Below are 19,731 nucleotides of genomic sequence, written 5' to 3' on the forward strand. Positions count from 1 at the left end.
TTTTTTTTTCAGTATTAAAAACTGAATTTTTTTTTATGATAACAATTGCAAAACCAATTGGTTTTGCATGCTTTACAACATTTAACCCCTTAACCCCTTAAGGACCAAGGGCGTACAGGTACGCCTTTGCTCCCTGGTACTTAAGGACCAAGGGCGTACCTGTATGCCCGTGGGAATTTCGGTCCCTGCCGCGCGCCGGGCGGGGATCGCGCCGGGGTGACTGCTGATATCTATCAGCAGGCACCCCGCGCAAATGCCCAGGGGGGTCATTAGACCCCCCATGTCGGCGATCGGCGCAAATTGCAAGTGAATTCACACTTGCGATTTGCGCCGATTCCGGGTCATACGGGTCTATGGTAACCCGGAATAGAAGGGGGATCGCGGGTGTCCTAGACACCCACGATCCCCCTGTAGCAATAGGAGTGAGGTGGCAGGGTTGCCACCCCTCCTATCTCTGCTATTGGTGGTCTAGACGCGACCACCAATAGCAGATCGGGGGCGGAGGGGTTTACTTTCGGTTTCCCCGTCCTGCCCACCCACAATAGGCGGGGCAGGACGGGGAAACCGACAGGGACCGGCGCCGAAGATCCACTTACCCATCGGCGACGATCAGCAGGCGACGATCGGCGGAAGAAGAGGACCGCGACGCAGCTCCCTGGATCCAACGGAAGCCGGTGAGTTACTTAGCAACATCTGGAGGGCTACAGTCTGAGACCACTATAGTGGTCTCTAAACTGTAACCCTCCAGATGTTGCAAAACTACAACTCCCAGCATGCCCAGAGAGCTGTTTATGCTTGCTGGGAGTTGCAGTTTTGCAACAGCTGGAGGTCTACAGTTTGAGACCACTGCAAAGTGATCTCTATACTGTGCACCTCCAGATCTTGCAAAACTACAACTCCCAGCATGCCCAGACAGCAGTTTGCTGTCTGGGCATGCTGGGAGTTGTAGTTTTGCAACATCTGGAGGTCCACAGTTTGGAGACCACTATGCAGTGGTCTCTAAACTATAGCTCTACAGATGTTGCAAAACTGCAACTCCCAGCAAGCCTAAACAGCAAACAGCTGTCTCTGCATGCTGGGAGTTGTAGTTGCGATCCCTCCAGCTGTTGCATAACTACATCTCCCAGCATGCCTTTCGGCGATCAGTACATGCTGGGAGTTGAAGCTTTGCAACAGCTGGAGGCACACTGGTTGGAAAATACTGAGTTAGGTAACAGAACCTAACTGAAGGTTTTCCAACCAGTGTGCCTCCAGCTGTTGCAAAAGTACAACTCCAAGCATGCACGGTCTGTCAGTACATGCTGGGAGTTGTAGTTTTGAAACAGCTGGAGGTTTGCCCCCCCATGTGAACGTACAGGGTACATTCACACTGGCGGGTTTACAGTAAGTTTTCTGCTTCAAGTTTGGGCTGTGGCACCGCAGCGCAAACTCCTAGCGGTAAATTCACTGTAAACCCGCCAGTGTGAATGTACCCTAAAAACACTACACTTACACATAATAAAGAGTAAAACACAACATATACACCCCCTTACACTGTCCCCCTAATAAAAAATAAAAAACGTATTGTACAGCAGTGTTTCCAAAACAGAGCCACCAGCTGTTGCAAAACACCAACTCCCAGCATTTCCGGACAGCCACTGACTGTCCAGGCATGCTGGGAGTTTAGCAACAGCTGGAGGCACCCTGTTTGGGAATCACTGGCGTAGAATACCCCTATGTCCACCCCTGTGCAATCCCTAATTTAGTCCTCAAATGCGCATGGCGCTCTCTCACTTCGGAGCCCTGTCGTATTTCAAGGAAACAGTTTAGTGCCACATATGGGGTATCTCCGTACTCGGGAGAAATTGCGTTACTAATTTTGGGGGCTTTTTTTCCTTTTACCCCTTATAAAAAAGAAAAGTTGGGGTCTACACCAGCCTGTTAGTGTAAAAAAAATTTTTTTTTTACACTAACATGCTGGTGTTGTCCTTTACTTTTTATTTTCACGGGAGGTAAAAGGAAAAAAAGACCCCCAAAATTTGTAACGCAATTTCTCCTGAGTACGGAGATACCCCATATGTAGGCGTAAAATGCTCTGCGGACGCACAACAAGGCTCAGGAGTGAGAGCGCACCATGTACATTTGAGGCCTAAATTGGTGATTTGCACAGGGGTGGCTGATTTTACAGTGGTTCTGACATAAACACAAAACAATAAATACAGACATGTGACCCCATTTTGGAAACGACACCCCTCACGGAACGTAACAAGGGGTATAGTGAGCCTGAACACCCCACAGGTGTTTGACAAATTTTCATTAAAGTTGGATGGGAAAATGAAAAAAAAAAAAACGTTTTCACTAAAATGCTGGTGTCACCCTAAATTTTTCATTTTCACAAGGGAAAATAAAAAAAAGCCCCCCAAAATTTGTAACCCAATTTCTTCTGAGTAAGAACATACCCCATAAGTGGATGTAAAGTGCTCTATGGGTGCACTACAATACTCAGAAGAGAAGGAGCGCCATTGGGATTTTGAAGAGAAAATTTGTCCGGAATTGAAGGCCACTTGTGTTTACAAAGCCCCCATGGTACCAGAACAATGGACCCCCCCCATATGTGACCCCATTTTGGAAACTACACCCCTCATGTAATGTAATAAGGGGTGCAGTGAGCATTTACGCCCCACAGGTGTCTGACTGATTTTTGGAACAGTGATCCGTGAAAATGAAAAATGTAATTTTCCATTTGCACAGCCCACTGTCCCAAAGATCTGTCAAACGCCAGTGGGGTGTAAATGCTCACTGCACCACTTATTAAATTCTGTGAGGGGTGTAGTTTCCAAAATGGGGTCACATGTGGGGGGGGGTCCACTGTTCTGGCACCACGGGGGGCTTTGTAAATGCACATGGCCCCTGACTACCATTCCAAACGAATTCTCTTTCCAAAAGCTCAATGGTGCTCCTCCTCTTCTGAGCATTGTAGTTCGCCCGTAGTGCACTTCAGGTCCACTTATGGGGTACCTCCATACTCTGAAGAGATGGGGTTACAAATTTTGGGGGGTATTTTCTGCTATTAACCCTTGCAAAAATGTGAAATTTGGGGGGAAACACACATTTTAGTGAAAAAAATATATATATTTTCTTACATATGCAAAAGTCGTGAAACCCGTGTGTGGTATTAAGGCTCACTTTATTCCTTGTTACGTTCCTCAAGGGGTCTAGTTTCCAAAATGGTATGCCATGTGTTTTTTTTTTGCTGTTCTGGCACCATAGGGGCTTCCTAAATGCGACATGCCCCCCGAGCAAAATTTGCTCTCAAAAAGTCAAATATCACTCCTTCTCTTCGGAGCATTGTAGTTCGCCCGTAATGCACTTCATGCCAACTTATGGGGTACCTCCATACTCAGAAGAGATGGGGTTACAAATTTTGGGGGGTATTTTCTGCTATTAACCCTTGCAAAAATGCGAAATTTGGGGGGAAACACACATTTTAGTGAATTTTTTTTTTATTTTTTTTTACATATGCAAAAGTCGTGATACACCTGTGGGGTATTAAGGCTCACTTTATTCCTTGTTACGTTCCCCAAGGGGTCTAGTTTCCAAAATGGTATGCCATGTGGGTTATTTTTGCTGTTCTGGCACCATAAGGGCTTCCTAAATGCAACATGCCCCCCCAAAAACCATTTTAGAAAAACGTACATTACCATCTACATAGATCCAAATAATAGAGTCCAGACTAAGCTATTTAGAAAACCCACAGCTACAAATAGCCTGTTACAATGGGAGAGTTGTTATCCTGCGTCCTTAAGACGCAGTATCCCCATAGGACAATATTTAAGGGCCAAACGGAACTGTTCTGAGGAGAATCAATTTATACAGGAGAGTAATAAGCTGTTTAACAAATTTAAAAAACGTGGCTATCCTTCCCAGTATATGAGGAAGGCTTTTAACAGAGCCAAAGTGGCCGATAGAACCACACTGTTGAATGACTCTTAGAACAGACAGGATGACAACATCATTAGATGCATAGGAACATATGATGCCTATTCTCAAAAGATCCATAAGATTTTGGAGTCTCATTGGCACATTTTACTATCAGATATGGATCTAAGAGATAGGTTAAGTCCCCATCCAAGCATCACATACCGTAGGGGCCCTAATCTGAAGGACATTTTGGTCCACAGCCATCAGAAAGGTATGGCTAAATCACCGGAATCATCAACTTGGTTACCGAACTCACCAACAGGCAGCTATGCATGTGGGCATTGTACCAATTGCAGATTTATGTGTAAGAAGAAAAGTTTTGACAATCCAGTGGACCATAAGACATACAAGATCAATGAGTTCATAAATTGTAGTACGAAGAACATCATCTATATTGCACAGTGTCCGTGTATGAAGCTCTACGTGGGCAAAACTACACAGGAATTCCGAAAGAGAATTAGTAAGCACGTGAGCACAATAAGGACAGAGACAGAGACACCTCTATCAGTACATATGAGATCAATACATTCTACACAAAAATTTGCAATAAAATTTTGGGGTCTAAAGAAAATGGTCTTAAATGAAAGGAAGGGGAATATTGATCAGGTCTTGTTAAGAGAGGAGGCACGGTGGATTTACCGGCTGAAGTCTCTAAATCCGAGTGGCCTCAATGAAGGTTTCTCTTATTCCGCATTCCTAGATGGCTAATTGATTACTAAGTTTCCATGTTTCCATAGTGATTTTAGAGTTTACCATGCAATATGTATAGGTAGGGGTATTACCCCCCCCCTTTTTTTTTTTTTAGGTACTCCTTGATTTTGGACTATATATTGTCAAGGCGGTCGATCGGTTTCGCTTTTTGTTCTAAGTATGAAATGAAAAAGTTAGTACACCAGTAAGAATGTGTTGGTTGTCAATTAGACTATGAAGATATCCACATCTTATGTTGGAAAAAGACACATACGAGTAATGTGATCTATAGGGACTTTTCCCTTTGGTTTGGTTTATAAAACATTAATATTGGTACAGCTACAAACATATGGTCTTAGAAGTTAACTGTGTCAGTCATTGGTTTATTAAGTATGAGTATTAACACATATGATTTTGGTTTGTTTTGTATAATGGGTCACTATTATTTAGGTTTAGGTACTTGTATTCACTAATCATAATCTCAAACTGCACTATATAAGTTCTCATAGGGTTTATAATTAATTGGATTAATTATATTCTCCAATTTTATGGGTGCACTAATTGCACTATTCTCAATGGGCATTGATTTATACCCATATGGGTTTATCACACATTTTGTATATAAGTCTATATTTAATAGACTAGTTTTAAGAACCAATGATTGAGCTTTAATACTTACCTTATCAACACCTTTATATTACAATATAAGAAACAGACGTCTAATTGACATCCAAAAGTGCCAATAGTCTGTTCTTTATACTTATCTTGATGCATTCTGATTATCAGGACTTATGAGTATATCAGATTGTTCCCTTAGACATGCGCAGTATACAACCAAGCTGCGGTATAGACTAAGTCCTATCACATGCGCAGTACTAAGAAGCGCTGCGGGATTAACAACGCGCATGCGCGAGACCAATAGCGGCCGTAATAGTGGGTATGACTGACCGTCAGCTGATCAGGCACATGATCGGCTGCGGGTGGTTACGATGGAAGTCGTGAAGGATAACGTAGCGGGCGCTGATAGGGCCAGTGGAGCGGTGGCCGATGACATCACAGGCAAGTTTGAAGTTGGATTGGCTAAACAATAGCAGGCTTATGTAAACAATCAATATGATTGGTTGATATTGACGCAAAGTTATGATGTGGAACCGAACCGTGTGAGCGCACAGGAAATGATGCGCACAGTAGTTAATTTCCTAACATATAAAAGGACGACTGATGCATGGTATACCTGTCCTCACTTCTTTGAAAAAGCCAGGGTACACTGGCGAAACGTCAGCAGGAGGGGCTATAATGTTTTTATAAATCGGCATCCTAGTGACACAATAGCAAGATTCGAATAGGGTGGGGGTTTTCTCTAGTCAGCGGTGGCGACACTGTCTGGCTTAACTAGACCTTTCCACTGTGACACTGATCACAAGACATATGGGCAATTTTGACCTATGTTGTAGTCACACTGTGGATGACCGGACTTTTTAACATTTTTTCACTATGGTACCAAAAGCACAATTTATAATTAAGTGGTTGTAATAAAAGTTAAGTTTTAATAATTTAGTTAAGTAGTCTCTAGTTTAGGGCAGTTCTTGGGGACTTGTCCCTAAAATTGTAATTTTCATTGTTTTGCCCTGAGACACTTAGGAGTATTTGCTTGGTTTGTATTTTTGCTGTTCTGGCACCATAGGGGCTTCCTAAATGCAACATGCCCCCCAAAAACCATTTCTGAAAAACGTACTCTCCAAAATCCCCTTGTCGCTCCTTCGCTTCTGAGCCCTCTACTGCGCCCGCCGAACACTTTACATAGACATATGAGGTATGTGCTTACTCGAGAGAAATTGGGCTACAAATATAAGTATACATTTTATCCTTTTACCCCTTGTAAAAATTAAAAAATTGGGTTTACAAGAACATGTGAGTGAAGGAGAAAATTCACAATCTTAATTTTTTACACTTTGCTGCTATTCCTGTGAAACACCTAAAGGGTTAAAACACTTACTGATTGTCATTTTGAATACTTTGGGGGGTGTAGTTTTTATAATGGGGTCATTTGTGGGGTATTTCTAATGGGAAGACCCTTCAAATCCACTTCAAACCTGAACTGGTCTCTGAAAAAAAGCGAGGTTCAAAATTTTGTGAAAAATTGGAAAAGTGCTGCTGAACTTTGAAGCCCTCTGGTGTCTTCCAAAAGTAAAAACACGTCAATTTTATGATGCAAACATAAAGTAGACATATTGGAAATGTGAATAAAATAAAAAAATATTTTGAATATCCATTTTCCTTACAAGCAGAGAGCTTCAAAGTTAGAAAAATGCAAAATTTTCAAATTTTTCATCAAATTTTGGGATTTTTCACCAAGAAAGGATGCAAGTTACCACAAAATTTTACCACTATGTAAAAGTAGAATATGTCACGAAAAAACTATCTCGGAATCAGATTAATAACTAAAAGCATTCCAGAGTTATTAATGTTTAAAGTGACAGTGGTGCAAAAAACGCTCTGGTCCTAAGGTGTAAAATGGCCTGGTCCTTAAGGGGTTAAGGACCACGGGTTTTTCCGTTTTTGCACTTTCGTTTTTTCCACGCTATTAGCCCCGGCTTCAGATACATGCCGGGACCAACCCGATATGACACGGGGTCACCATGTGACCCCGCGTTATATCGCGGGAGCCGGCCAAGGATGTAAATATACATCCTTGGTCATTAAGGGGTTAAAAAGTTATTATATCTGACAGTGCCCATTTAAGGGTTTAAAAAATGCCCATACACTGGTAAACGAATGGTTAATGGAAAGGGGGAACACACACATACAATAGTCTTAATAAGTAATCCAGATACATATACCTAACTAATGGACCAAACAGCTTCGTACCTGGTAACTGTCATTCCTTGTCCCAACTGGAATGCTTCTCACATACTTCTCCAACTTCTCCATTAGGACACGGAAGTAAACCACAAATGTATGTCTGAAGCGTAGAAAGACGTAACAAATATCAGATACTTAACACTAGGGGTGAGAGCAGTCAGTTTGGGCCATATACTGAACACTACAAAGGGTCAGCAGGAGTCTGAGCCCTATACTGAACACTACAAATAAACAGTAGTCAGTCTGGTCATACACTGAATGCAACAGAGCAAGAGCAGTCAGTTTAACTAAGCCATAAAATGAACCCTAGAGAAAGGCAGAAGTTAGTCTATGCCTCATACATAACACTACAGAGGGAGAGAAGTCGGTCCAGCCTATACCGAACACTATACTCTTTATAATACCTACCAATGGCAATCTGGGCAGTTATATAGTCCTGGTTTGCTTTACATGCTCTTACCTGGTTAGGGTGGGGTAGGTGGAAGAATGGCCATCTTTAGTTGCATTCATCAGTTCTGACACACCTGTTCCACAGATTTCTTCAATGGCTTCAAGAACATCAGCATACTCAAGATAAATACTGCAATACAACAAAACACACTATTTTTATAGTAAAATAAAAAATATATAAATAATAACAGGTTTGCCATTTCATATGAATAGTCGCAGCTTTAGGGTTGTTCTGTAATGTATTATTTTGCTATGGTCCCTAGGTTGCCTAATAAAATTAACACTTTAACTGTCCTTCCACTCCCTTGTAGCTCCAGTATTGTGGTGCCATGTCCGTGGCCGGTGACTCTGCTTTCCCATCCGAGCTGCAGAGCTTAGCCTTTACAACCAGGAGAAATGACAATGCTGCTCGCCAATCGCTGGCCAAGGTGGGACACAGCTGCGGCCAGTGATTGGTTGAGTGAAGCTATGATGTCATGTCGACAGCTCTGGTTGGCTCCAAAAATATCTGGGGGGAACTGGCCAGAGACCCCAGAGCCACGAGGGGGCGGAGGAAGGCACATTGAAGTCTTTGTTTTTTTATTAGGCAGGCTGGGGACAATAAGAAAACAATACATTTTATTGGACAACCCCTTTGACCAAGAGTGTTATATTGGGTCTATAATGAAACAAGTCAGTCTAGTAGTTTCCCTTCTCTCATTACAGGTTTAGATTACGTGTTCTGGGGGAGCACAAGCATTTCACTACTACTTACCCCAACATGCTCTGCAGTGTCTCATTAAATCGTACACCCCTCTCGCGCTCACCGCTGGGATAGATCCAGGACTGGCGCAGAAAACCTTTTACAATTGAAGCTGTTTCCAAAAGAATAATACATTTTATCTAGATGAATAAATAAATAACTACAATTATTAAATAAGCCAGGCAAGCATACCAATCTTGCTGCGATACGGTGAGGCATCCGTCTTGTCTATCAGTGTGATCAGCAGCTGCGTGACGCTTAGTGCGGCAGAGAAAGTGGGGACACTACTACATAAGTTCTGAAAGTAGCTGAAACTGTGGCTGAGAAGAAAAAAAAGAAGATTTTTGTGTACTCACCGTAAAAACCTCTCTCTCTTTCTTGTAGTCTTCATTGGGGGACACCTTACTGATGGGTATATGCTCTTGCTACTAGGAGGCACTGACACTAGGAAAAAAAAGTCGGCTCCTCCCTGACAGGACATACCTGCCCACCTGCAGTGAGGTAATCCGTTTTTCACATAGCAGTACGAGAAGCCAACAAAGAAATCCATCTGCAGGACCCTAGAAAGGAACCCCGGATAAACAACCCAAGACCTGGAAAAATAGTCCGGAAAAAAGATGAAGAAATGGGTGGGTGTGGTGTAGGGATCGACCGATTATCGGTATGGCCGATATTATCGTCCAATAATCACGGTTTTGGGCATTATCGGTATCGGCAATTATCTTGCCGATAATGCCCCGCCCTCCGCACCGCCCCCACCGCACCGCGACCGCCACCCCCTCAAACCGCCGCACCGCACCTCCGACCCACCGCACCGCGTCGCACCCCCCACCGTGATGCTAGGCGGTATACCGGTATGGATTTTTTCCCATACCGCTATACCGGTCGGGCCCCTCCCCCACCCTCCGAGTCAATAAAAAAATTAAACTTACCCGTAATGGGGGTGGTCCAGGCTATCCTTCCTTCATGTAGTGTCCGGGGGCGTTCCGGGTGGAGGGTGGTCCGGTCCGGGCTGTCCTCCCACGGTCTTCTCCACTCCGGGCAGGCTCCGGCCTAGTACGCTGCATAGACGCCGCGACGTCAGGTGCGTCGCTGCGCACGGGCGTCACTGCGCAGCGACGTCTATGCAGCGTACTAGGCCGGAGCCTGCCTGGAGTGGAGAAGATGACCGCCGGAGAAGAAGGACAGCCCGGACCGGACCACCCTCCACCCGGAACGCCCCCGGACACTACAGGAACGATTGATGGATGGCCCGGAGCACCCTGGCAGGTAGGGGAGAGAAGCGGGTGGTGGCGGCGGTCTATGGCCCCGCAAAAGCCACTGCAGATCATTGATTTAAAGCGCCCGCTTTAAATCAATGATCTGCAGCGGTGTCGCAGGGGGTTAAATAGCCGATAACTTATACCGGAATATCGGTATAAGTTATCGGCTATCGGCCCTAACCTGCACCGATTATCGGTATCGGCCCTAAAAAAAACCATATCGGTCGATCCCTAGTGTGGTGTCCCCTAATGAAGGCTACGAAAAAGAGATTTTACGATGAGTACACAAAAATCTCCTTTTCTCGGTCGCTCTTCATTGGGGGACACCTTACTGATGGGATGTACCAAAGCAATCCCCTAGGATGGGAAAAACAGAAAAATAATCAGTCCCGAGACTGAACTCACGTGTCCACAAGGCCTGTGGACAAGCCCCCAGGTCGGAGACACACTAGGCCCAGAAATTAAGCTCCCGGAAGATCTCCTGTCCAAGGAGATGGACTAGGACGCCAAAGGAAGGGCCGTCCTCTGTATAGACCCAAGACACTCGTGTCATATAGAGAGACAAGAAACCACAGGAGAAAAAGAAGATGGAATGCTGCAATGGAGAGGTCAGGTGCATGAGAGCAAAGACCTGCACAGTCACAGACCCAAAAAACCTGCCATGAGCACTCAAAAGGCAACAATAGCTGTACTGGGTGATGCAGATAGCCTGAACGCCCTCCAACCCGGGAGGACATGGACCCTGAAGGAAGAAGGAACGGAAAACACCCTGAAAAGGGGGGGGGTCCATCTCGGATACCGGAGAGACTGACAAGTAAATTGGACAGTAGAGTCACCAGGAAGACGAACCCCTGAAGAGTAAGGAAAACAGACATCCGCGAAAACTCTCCGGGCGACAAACTTATATGAAGGAGTGCCGAACAGAAAAGACCGCCCCGACTAATGGGACCGTGGAGGAGTCTTGGTCGGATCACTACGCATGCCCGAACCATCACCAAAACCCAAGGAACTGGAAGAGACGCCTTAAAAGAAGGCACGCCACAGCATCCTAGGACAGAGTCAAAGCCAAGGAAACCAACTAGTCATAGACCCCAGTTGTCTGAGCGGACCAGAGCACTCTGAACAAACATCCAGCCAGAATGGGAAAGGAGGGAGAAACAAAATGAGAACCCAGCTGGGACTCTCAGGTTCTGGGCACAGAAGGATGGCTCCAGAAGACTTTGTATCAGTGCAGTACAACTGACACAGACAAAAGGAAAGGAAGAGCACACCCCTTCCAGGGAGATTGCACTAACTCCTCCAACAGAAAAGAGAGCCAAGGCTGCATGAACGCCAGTAGATAACCAAAAAACAGAAAGAGACCCAGGCTGTAGTAGTGGACAGTAAGCACACAAGCCCAGACAGTAAAAATCTCTGTTGAATGCTCTCAGCAAAGAACCAAGGGCCCCGCCAGATACTCCACCTATATAGTGGGAACAACGAGATGGAATCATCTTGGCGGCAGAAAAAACTCAACAAAATAGTCCCTCCAGGAGCAGGGAAAACAAGGGTGGTGGAGAGAAAAACTCAAGTATAGACCCATGCCAAGCACTCTGATCCCCATACCCCCTTAGGAAAGGGGATTGGCAAAACGCACCAGGTGCAGTAAGAGCAGGGAAACTCTGCCCCACAACCACGGGACAAGTACTGGGTAGACGAAGCCCCAGGCCCCAGCAGCAACCATCGCTGTCTGGAGGAGCCACTTTGTATCCCAAGAGGGATCGGAATCTTGTACACTGGAGCTGGGCAAAAAATACAAGACGTGTTGAGAGAGAAACTAGACAGTAACGAGTAGGTGCCTGAGCCACCCCAGAAAAAACATTTGGAGACATAGGGAGGGGCTGAACTGACTGTCGCCCCAGCAGGCCCCATGACAGAACAGATGTGCTCAACCGCCGCAGAACTGCAGAAACAAAATCACCGGAAGCCCCGAGGCTCACCCCACCGAACAAAGGGAAAGGTGGGCTCTACACCTACAGAGCGGTCTCAGCAAATGTAGGAACACAGACATGGGCACCCCACGATAGCAGTGGGGTACCAAGGCTGCAGAAACTAAAGAAACCGCACACATCCAAGGGACCAGCAGGAATGGAGGCATGCCTCTAGCAGACCAGCAGTGCAACCTGAGAAGAACAGAGTGATGCTGCTGTTGCTGAGAAAGTCCCTGGGATCTGCAGAAAATAAGCCCACACCCCATCTTCTAATGGTGCCAGACACCAAGGCTGCAGACGCAGACTCAGAAGATGAAGAATGAATGTGGAGCAGTAAAAATGCAGACAGTGTGACATACAGGTACATCTCTGGAAGAGAGACACTGGACTGCAGCATCGGCAGGAACGGGAGAGGTGACCAGGTGGGTTAGAACACCATGCAGACAGTCTGGCCAAGTGGTAAAAGGACCATGGCCACGCCGTGTCCCGCATACGGAAACACACAGGGAAGTGAGATACTAGCATGTAGAGAGAGTAGCAGGCATGCAGAGAGGGGCCTGGCCAAGTAGATAACCCTGTAAACCAGTATGTGGTGCATTGTAGAAGGCCCATGGGGCAACTCACTTGAAACTACACCAGGACAGTGGGTAACCAGAACTACAGTCCACGGGGTGAAAGTGTATGGTCGTTGACCCGACGTAGTAGAAGCCATATGGAAAACCGTCTGGCCGGCAGGCATAGGATTCCTGAGCACCCAGGGTCACTCCATTCAACCTCCCACAGAAAGCGGGGTCCTAGAGCGCGGCCTATCCAACGGGCGACCTGGTGGTGTAGAAAAACCCAACAGACGAAGGATTGTCCAACTGGTATCAATCCTGTATACCTGTAGGGATCCTACTTCAGATCCCTCACCCAGCCGTGGGGTACGGGAAACCTGGCTATGTCTGCGGCAGCCCAGAGGTCAGAGACCGATGGCGGCGGAAACAGTGTAGACAACAGTGTGACTGAACAAGGACACCCCCAGGCGTTTGACAAAAAGGGAACAGTCAGACAGGCAATGACTGTTTCTTTGGCATAGGTGGGAGGTTGGTTAAGGTCGAGAAACCCCACCCCCTGGGAGACAGAGGAGCCGTGCAATGCATCCCTGACATCCCGTATAGTGTCCGTGGGACACTCTGGGTCAGTTCTACATATAACGCGCACAGCAGTGGGGTACCTGAACTCCAGCCGCAAAAACATCAGTCGTGCGACGTGTGACAGCGAGTCATTCCATCGGCACCTCACACAGTAGTGAGGTACCGTATCGGAAGTCCAGTCGCAGATACACCATCCATGAGATGTGTGACAGGTGGTGTAGGAAACCATGCAGACCACTGTTTGGCTTACTGGTATGGGTCCATAGTAGACAACGATTCCTCCCATTGGCACCTCGCACAGTAGTGAGGTACCGGAATCCAGCCATAGATCAGCCGTGTGATGTATGACAGGCGGTGTAAGTAACCATGCCGATCACTGTCTGGCTTACTGGTATGGGTTCGTAGCAGACAACGAGTCATTCCGTCAGACACCTCGCACAGTAGTGAGGTACCGGAACTCCAGCCGCAGATACATCAGTCGTGTGATGAGTGACAGGCGGTGTAGAAAACCATGCAGACCACTATCTGGCTTACTGATATGGGTCCATAGTAGACAACGAGCCAGTCCGTCGGACACCTCGCATAGTAGTCAGTTACCGAACTCCAGCTGCAGATACATCAGCTGTGTAATGAGTGACAGGCGGCAGAGGAAACCATGCAGATCACTGTCTGACTTACTGGTATGAGTGCATAGTAGACAATGAGTCATTTTGGTGGACACCTCGCACCAGCAGTGGGGTACCGGAGAGCCAGCTGCGGACACAGCAGTTGTGAAAGACAGGTTAGACTACGGTCAGGCATAATGGTATCAGGTCAAATCCATGCCCCACAGGAATATTCCTATGGAAACCTGCGCTTGATGTGTGGATCCGGAGCACTAGCCACAGATACGGTAGCCAGTGGATAAGGGAATCCTCTAGCATGACATGCCAAGAACACCCCAAGGATGGGTGGTCGGCAGACCTGACAGATGAGGAATCTCAAAGGAAACCTGAGCATCTGCCAGAAACACAAAAAGAGTTTGCACATGACATGGCACTCAGTGGTAGGAGGGAACAGACTGCTAGAATATATCCCCCGGTATGTTTTAAGGGAACGTGAAACCCTGCAATAACCCGCCGCGGCGATCTGCATATGTGCTAATATATATCTCCTGTGACAGTAAGCAACCATGCTGATATTAAACTGATGAAAACAGTGCAATACAAGTACTGGCCATAAGAGAGCGCCCAACCCCACCAAATGGGCTGAGTGATCAAGGAATATTTTATTTATATATACACATATAAGACCGAGTACGAGTACCGATACTTTAATTCTAGTACTCGCCGATACCAAGTACGAGTACTTTTATTTTAAAGGGAATCTGACACCAGGGTGACCTGGTCTCTGGCGCAGCTTACTGTATGATATGTGGGTTCTGTGTTGTGTACAATGGAGGCGGCTGCTGTAGTATGAGCCAAGATTTCTCTCTTCTCCATTGGACAGAACAGGGAATTTGCATTGGCGGCGAGACCTAGGACCACATGGTGAGCAGCGGTAGAAACCGGGTCACCTGCACTATGTACCTATAAATTCAAGTTAGTGCAGGTGACTCTGCTATAAGATTGTCTTTAATAGTAGGTAGTATCCCCTTGCAGACATTAGCTGCAGCCCCCGGGCAATCATTAGTCCCCCCATTAGTCGGCCCCCCCCTGTAGACAGCAGCGCCCCCCCCCCCTGTAGACATTAGTAGCAGCCCCCCTGTAGATCACAGCCCCCCTTTAGACAGTGGGCCCCCGTTTAACCCCTTAAGGACTCAGGGTTTTTCCGTTTTTGCACTTTCGTTTTTTCCTCCTTACCTTTTAAAAATCATAACCCTTTAAATTTTCCACCTAAAAATCCATATTATGGCTTATTTTTTGCGTCACCAATTCTACTTTCCAGTGACATTAGTCATTTTACTCAAAAATTCACGGCAAAACGGAAAAAAAATATCAATGTGCAACAAAATTGAAGAAAAAACGCAATTTTTTTACTTTTGGGGGCTTACGTTTCTAAGCAGTGCATATTTCGGTAAAAATGACACCTTATCATTATTCTGTAGGTCCATACGGTTAAAATGATACCCTACTCATATAGGTTTGATTTTGTCGCACTTCTGGAAAAAATCATAACTACATGCAGGAAAATTTATACATTTAAAAATGTCCTTTTCTGACCCCTATAACTTTTTTATTTTTCAACATACAGGGCGGTATGAGGGCTAATTTTTTGCGCCGTGATCTGAAGTATTTATCGGTATGATTTTTGTTTTGATCAGACTTTTTGATCACTTTTTATTAATTTTTTAATGGTATAAAAAGTGAACAAAATACACTTTTTGACTTTGGAATTTTTTTGCGCGTACGCCATTGACCGTGCAGTTTAATTAACGATACATTTTTATAGTGCAGACATTTACGCACGCGGCGATACCACATATGTTTATTTTTATTTACACTGTTTTATTTTTATAGGAAAAGGGGGGTGATTCAAACTTTTATTAGGGAAGGGGTTAAATGACCTTTATTAACCCTTTTTTTTTTTTTTGCAGTGTTATAGGTCCCATAGGGACCTATAACACTGCACACACTGATCTCCTATGCTGATCACTGGCGTGTATTAACACGCCTGTGATCAGTGTTATCGGCGCTTGACTGCTCCTGCCTGGATCTCAGGCACGGAGCAGTCATGCGCCGATCGGACACCGAGGAGGCAGGTAAGGGCCCTCCCGGTGTCCTGTAAGCTGTTCGGGACACCGCAATTTCACCGCGGCAGTCCCGAACAGCCCGACTGACTAGCCGGGATACTTTCGCTTTAGAAGCGGAGGTCAGCTTTGACTGCCGCTTCTAAAGGGTTAATACTGCATATTGCCGCGATCGGCGATGTGTGGTATTAGCCGCAGGTCCCGGCCGTTGATGAGCGCCGGGACCGGCGCGATGTGATGCGGGGTCGCAACGCGACCCTGCTTCATATCGCGGGAGCAGGACGTAAATATACGTCCTGCGTCGTTAAGGGGTTAAACAGCAGCATGCCCCCCCCTTTAGAGAGCAGCCCCCCATCCCCCTCCCTGTAGACAGCAGGGCCCCCCTTTAGACAGCAGCAGCATGCCCCCCCCCCCCCGTTTAGACAGCGGCCCCCTCCTCCTCCCCCCTGTAGACCGCAGGCCCCCCCCGTAGACATAAGTAGTAGCCCCCTCCTTGCAGACAGCTCACCTGTGGCTGTCCGGTGCTGCCGCTCCACTGCCCCGTTCTCTCGTCTGCATCATGGCGTCCTATGGAGGAACATGTGACACATACGTCACTCTGCTTCCTCTGTAGCGTTACAGCTGGGCGCAGGGGAGGAAGTGGAGTGACGTGTGTGTCACATGCTCCTCCATGGAACACTATGATGCGGACGGGAGGATGGGAGAACGGGCCAGCGGAGTGGCACCAGGTATCGGACATGGTATTGGGGACATTAAACGAGTCCCTGATACCATGCAAATGGCTAGTATCGGCCCGATACCAGTATCCGTGTCTGGACATCCCTAATATATATATATATATACACACACACACACACACACACACACACACACACACACACACACACACACACACATATATATATATATATATATTTTTTTTTTTTTTTTTTTTTTTTTTTTTTACTATATACAATATACCATAATGTGGCTTAAAGGGAGCATGGGGCGCAGGGAGCCCTGCAAAGTGCTCCCTGCAAAACCTATGTCTCTGCAGGCGACAGAAGCCCCTGGAGCAACAACAGCTCATAGCAGCGTGCTATAGAAGCACCTGCCAAGCCACCACACAGCACCGAGGTAGGGGAAATAGCGGGCCAGATAACGAGCTCCCGCCGGGCTACAGCCTCGGGATCCAGAAGAACTTTCTAAGGGAGCACCTGCAGCGGGGGAAGCAGGCGGAGCTAGGGGCGCAGTGAGAGGTGCACACCTCACTGGACCCTTCCCCCAGCAGCATGCGAGGCAGAGAGGGGGAGCTGCCTGGCCTCCCGGTTTGCGCGGTGAGAGAGGGAAATAAGGGTGGAGCTATGTGCCGCCATGATCCCCCCCGAAATCCCGCTGGCTGAAGCCCACCCCAGCCGGGTCTGCACAGCAGACCCGGTGCCGAGGTGACCGCTGCAGCCAGCGGGACATGAAGAAAGTGAAAGTTGAACGCACCTGGCCGGGAAAAAGTTCCTGGTAACCCCCGCTACCAAAGTCATTAGATACAGCTGAAGCTGCATGAATAAAATAGCGAGGGTTAACCCCTAACTGCCCGGACCCCAATAAGCAGCCCCAGAATAGGCATGAATAAAATAGCGAGGGCTAACCCCCTCACTGCCCGGACCCCAAAAAAACAGCCCCAGAATAGGGGCATAATACCACTGCTCGTTCGGGGAGGTGGGGAAAGGGGGGGGGGGGTTGTATACTCACCTCAGTTGCCCCATACTCACCCAAGATGTCTTCAGCCAGCTTTTTAGTCACCTGCATCACGTCATGCTGCGACAGACAGGACAAGCCTGGAAGATAGGGGGACCCGGACCCTAGGTGCAACCCCTTTGGGCTGGCCATTGGCGGGAAGGGGTTAATGGTGCATTTTGCTCTATGCCCCATGCCCCTTAGCCGCATATGGGGGAACAGGTAGCGCCATGCTCCTGAACCCCCACCTGAAAAAAAGGATAAAGAACCTAACTAAACAGAAAATTATTTAAAAAAAGACCAGGTCTGGGGAGCTCCCAGACCTGTGTCTTGCCTCCTTGCTGACACTAGCTAAAACTGATTACCTCACTGCAGGTGGGCAGGTATATCATGCCAGGCAGGAGCCGACTTTTTTTTCCTAGTGTCAGCGCCTCCTAGTGGCAAGATCATATACCCATCAGTAAGGTGTCCCCCAGCGACCGAGAAAAAGCCATTAACAAAATCATTGTGCTAATACACCAAGATTGTGACAGCTCGAGATACAGGAAGCATATAGTGGTAAAATTACCTGATCTGCTCAGTTATATCCAGTGATGCATCTGATTCCTTTATTCTGTCTGCAAACACAGCAAGTGTTGACTTCAACAAATCCCTGTTCTCATGCTGCAAAAATCCATTCCTGAAGAGATGACAGTTCTTCCATCACATTCTAAACATATATAAAGCCTTCCACACCTCAACCACATGTCTATAAAATTGAACATGTAACTGATATTTAGAGGAGTGCAAACAGATATAAAAAATAATAGCACAAACCAGGCAAAGAGAGTGCGGAAAACCTGCAGAAGCAAGTGGTAGCTGGAGGCCATGTACTGGTGTTCTATTCCGTCAACCCCTGGAGCATCTACTACACCATGATTCTCAGTCAGTAGTGTCTGCAAAAGAAAAGAACCATTTAGCAGAAAGGTTTAAAAAAAATAATGCAAAATAAAGCATAATGCATAACATAATTGAAGTAGATAAAGAGAACCAAACAAATGAGTCAAAATATTAGGAAAATGGTCCAATATTACATATCTGAGTAGTGAACCTAAGTAAACCTTTGCTCCAGTATCTGGTATGATCCTCTTGTGCAGCAATAACTGCATGTAAACAATTCCGATAACTTTTGACTGATCCTGTACATCAGCTCGGAAGAATTTTAGTCTATTCTTCTAAACAAAACAGCTTTGACTCTTAACCCCTTAAGGACGCAGCCCATTTAGGCCTTAAGGACGCAGAAAATTTTACTTTTACATTTTCATTTTTTCCTCCTCGCCTTCAAAAAATCATAACTCTTTTATATTTTCATCCACAGACTAGTATGAGGGCTTGTTTTTTGCAAGACCAGTTGTCCGTTGTAATGCCATCACTCACCTTACCATAAAATGTATGGCGCAACCCAAAAAAATACTATTTGTGTGGGGAAATTAAAAAGAAAACCGCAATTTTGCTAATTTTGGAAGGTTTCGTTTTCACGCCGTACAATGATACCCATGATAACATACTTTTCTATTACTGTTGCGCTTAAAAAAAATCGCAAACTTTTTAACCAAATTAGTACGTTTAAGATCCCTTTATTTTGAAGACCTATAACTTTTTCATTTTCCTGTATAAGAGGCGGTTTGAGGGCATATTTTTTGCGCCGTGATCTGTACTTTTTATTGATTCCATATTTGCTTATATAAAACTTTTAATACATTTTTTATGAATTTTTTTGGGAATAAAAGGTTATAAAAAAGCAGCTATTTTTTTTTTCTTTTTACGTTCACGCCGTTCACCGTACGGTATCATTAACATTTTATTTTAATAGTTCAGATATTTAAGCACGTGGCAATACCAAATATGTATATAACATATTTTTTTAAACACTTTTTGGGGGTGAAATAGGGAAAATGGGGCAATTTACGTTTTTATTGGGGGAGGGGTTTTTCCCTTTTTTTTTTACTTTTTTTTTTTACACTTTAATAGTCCCCATTTTTAAAAGCAATCATTTGTTTGCTAATCCTGTTCAGTGCTATGTATAGGAGATAGAACTGATCAGGGTTATCGGTGATCTTTTGCTCTGGTCTGCGGGAAGGCAGATCAGAGCAGAAGACTCCTGGAAGACAGCGGAGGCAGGTGAGGGGACCTCCGGCTGCCATGCAGGATGATCGGATCACCACGGCAGTGCTGCGGA

At 46.0% G+C, this 19,731-nt stretch overlaps 1 protein-coding gene across 4 annotated transcripts in view; it reads right to left on the reverse strand.

Moving 5' to 3' along the window:
* FANCD2 (FA complementation group D2) overlaps positions 1-19,731 on the reverse strand; it is a 165,435-nt gene that overhangs the window by 23,229 nt on the left and 122,475 nt on the right. For all 4 annotated transcript variants that reach the window (XM_056525269.1, XM_056525270.1, XM_056525271.1 and 1 more), the window contains 6 exons: positions 18,330-18,448; positions 18,082-18,192; positions 8,897-9,024; positions 8,717-8,816; positions 7,973-8,092; positions 7,519-7,612 (listed from right to left, as the gene is read on the reverse strand). In XM_056525269.1, the coding sequence (XP_056381244.1) occupies positions 7,519-7,612; positions 7,973-8,092; positions 8,717-8,816; positions 8,897-9,024; positions 18,082-18,192; positions 18,330-18,448 (672 nt within the window). The remainder of the gene's footprint in view (positions 1-7,518; positions 7,613-7,972; positions 8,093-8,716; positions 8,817-8,896; positions 9,025-18,081; positions 18,193-18,329; positions 18,449-19,731) is intronic.

The sequence above is a fragment of the Hyla sarda genome, chromosome 6 (assembly GCF_029499605.1).
Source record: "Hyla sarda isolate aHylSar1 chromosome 6, aHylSar1.hap1, whole genome shotgun sequence".
NCBI classification, from domain to species: Eukaryota; Metazoa; Chordata; class Amphibia; order Anura; family Hylidae; genus Hyla; species Hyla sarda.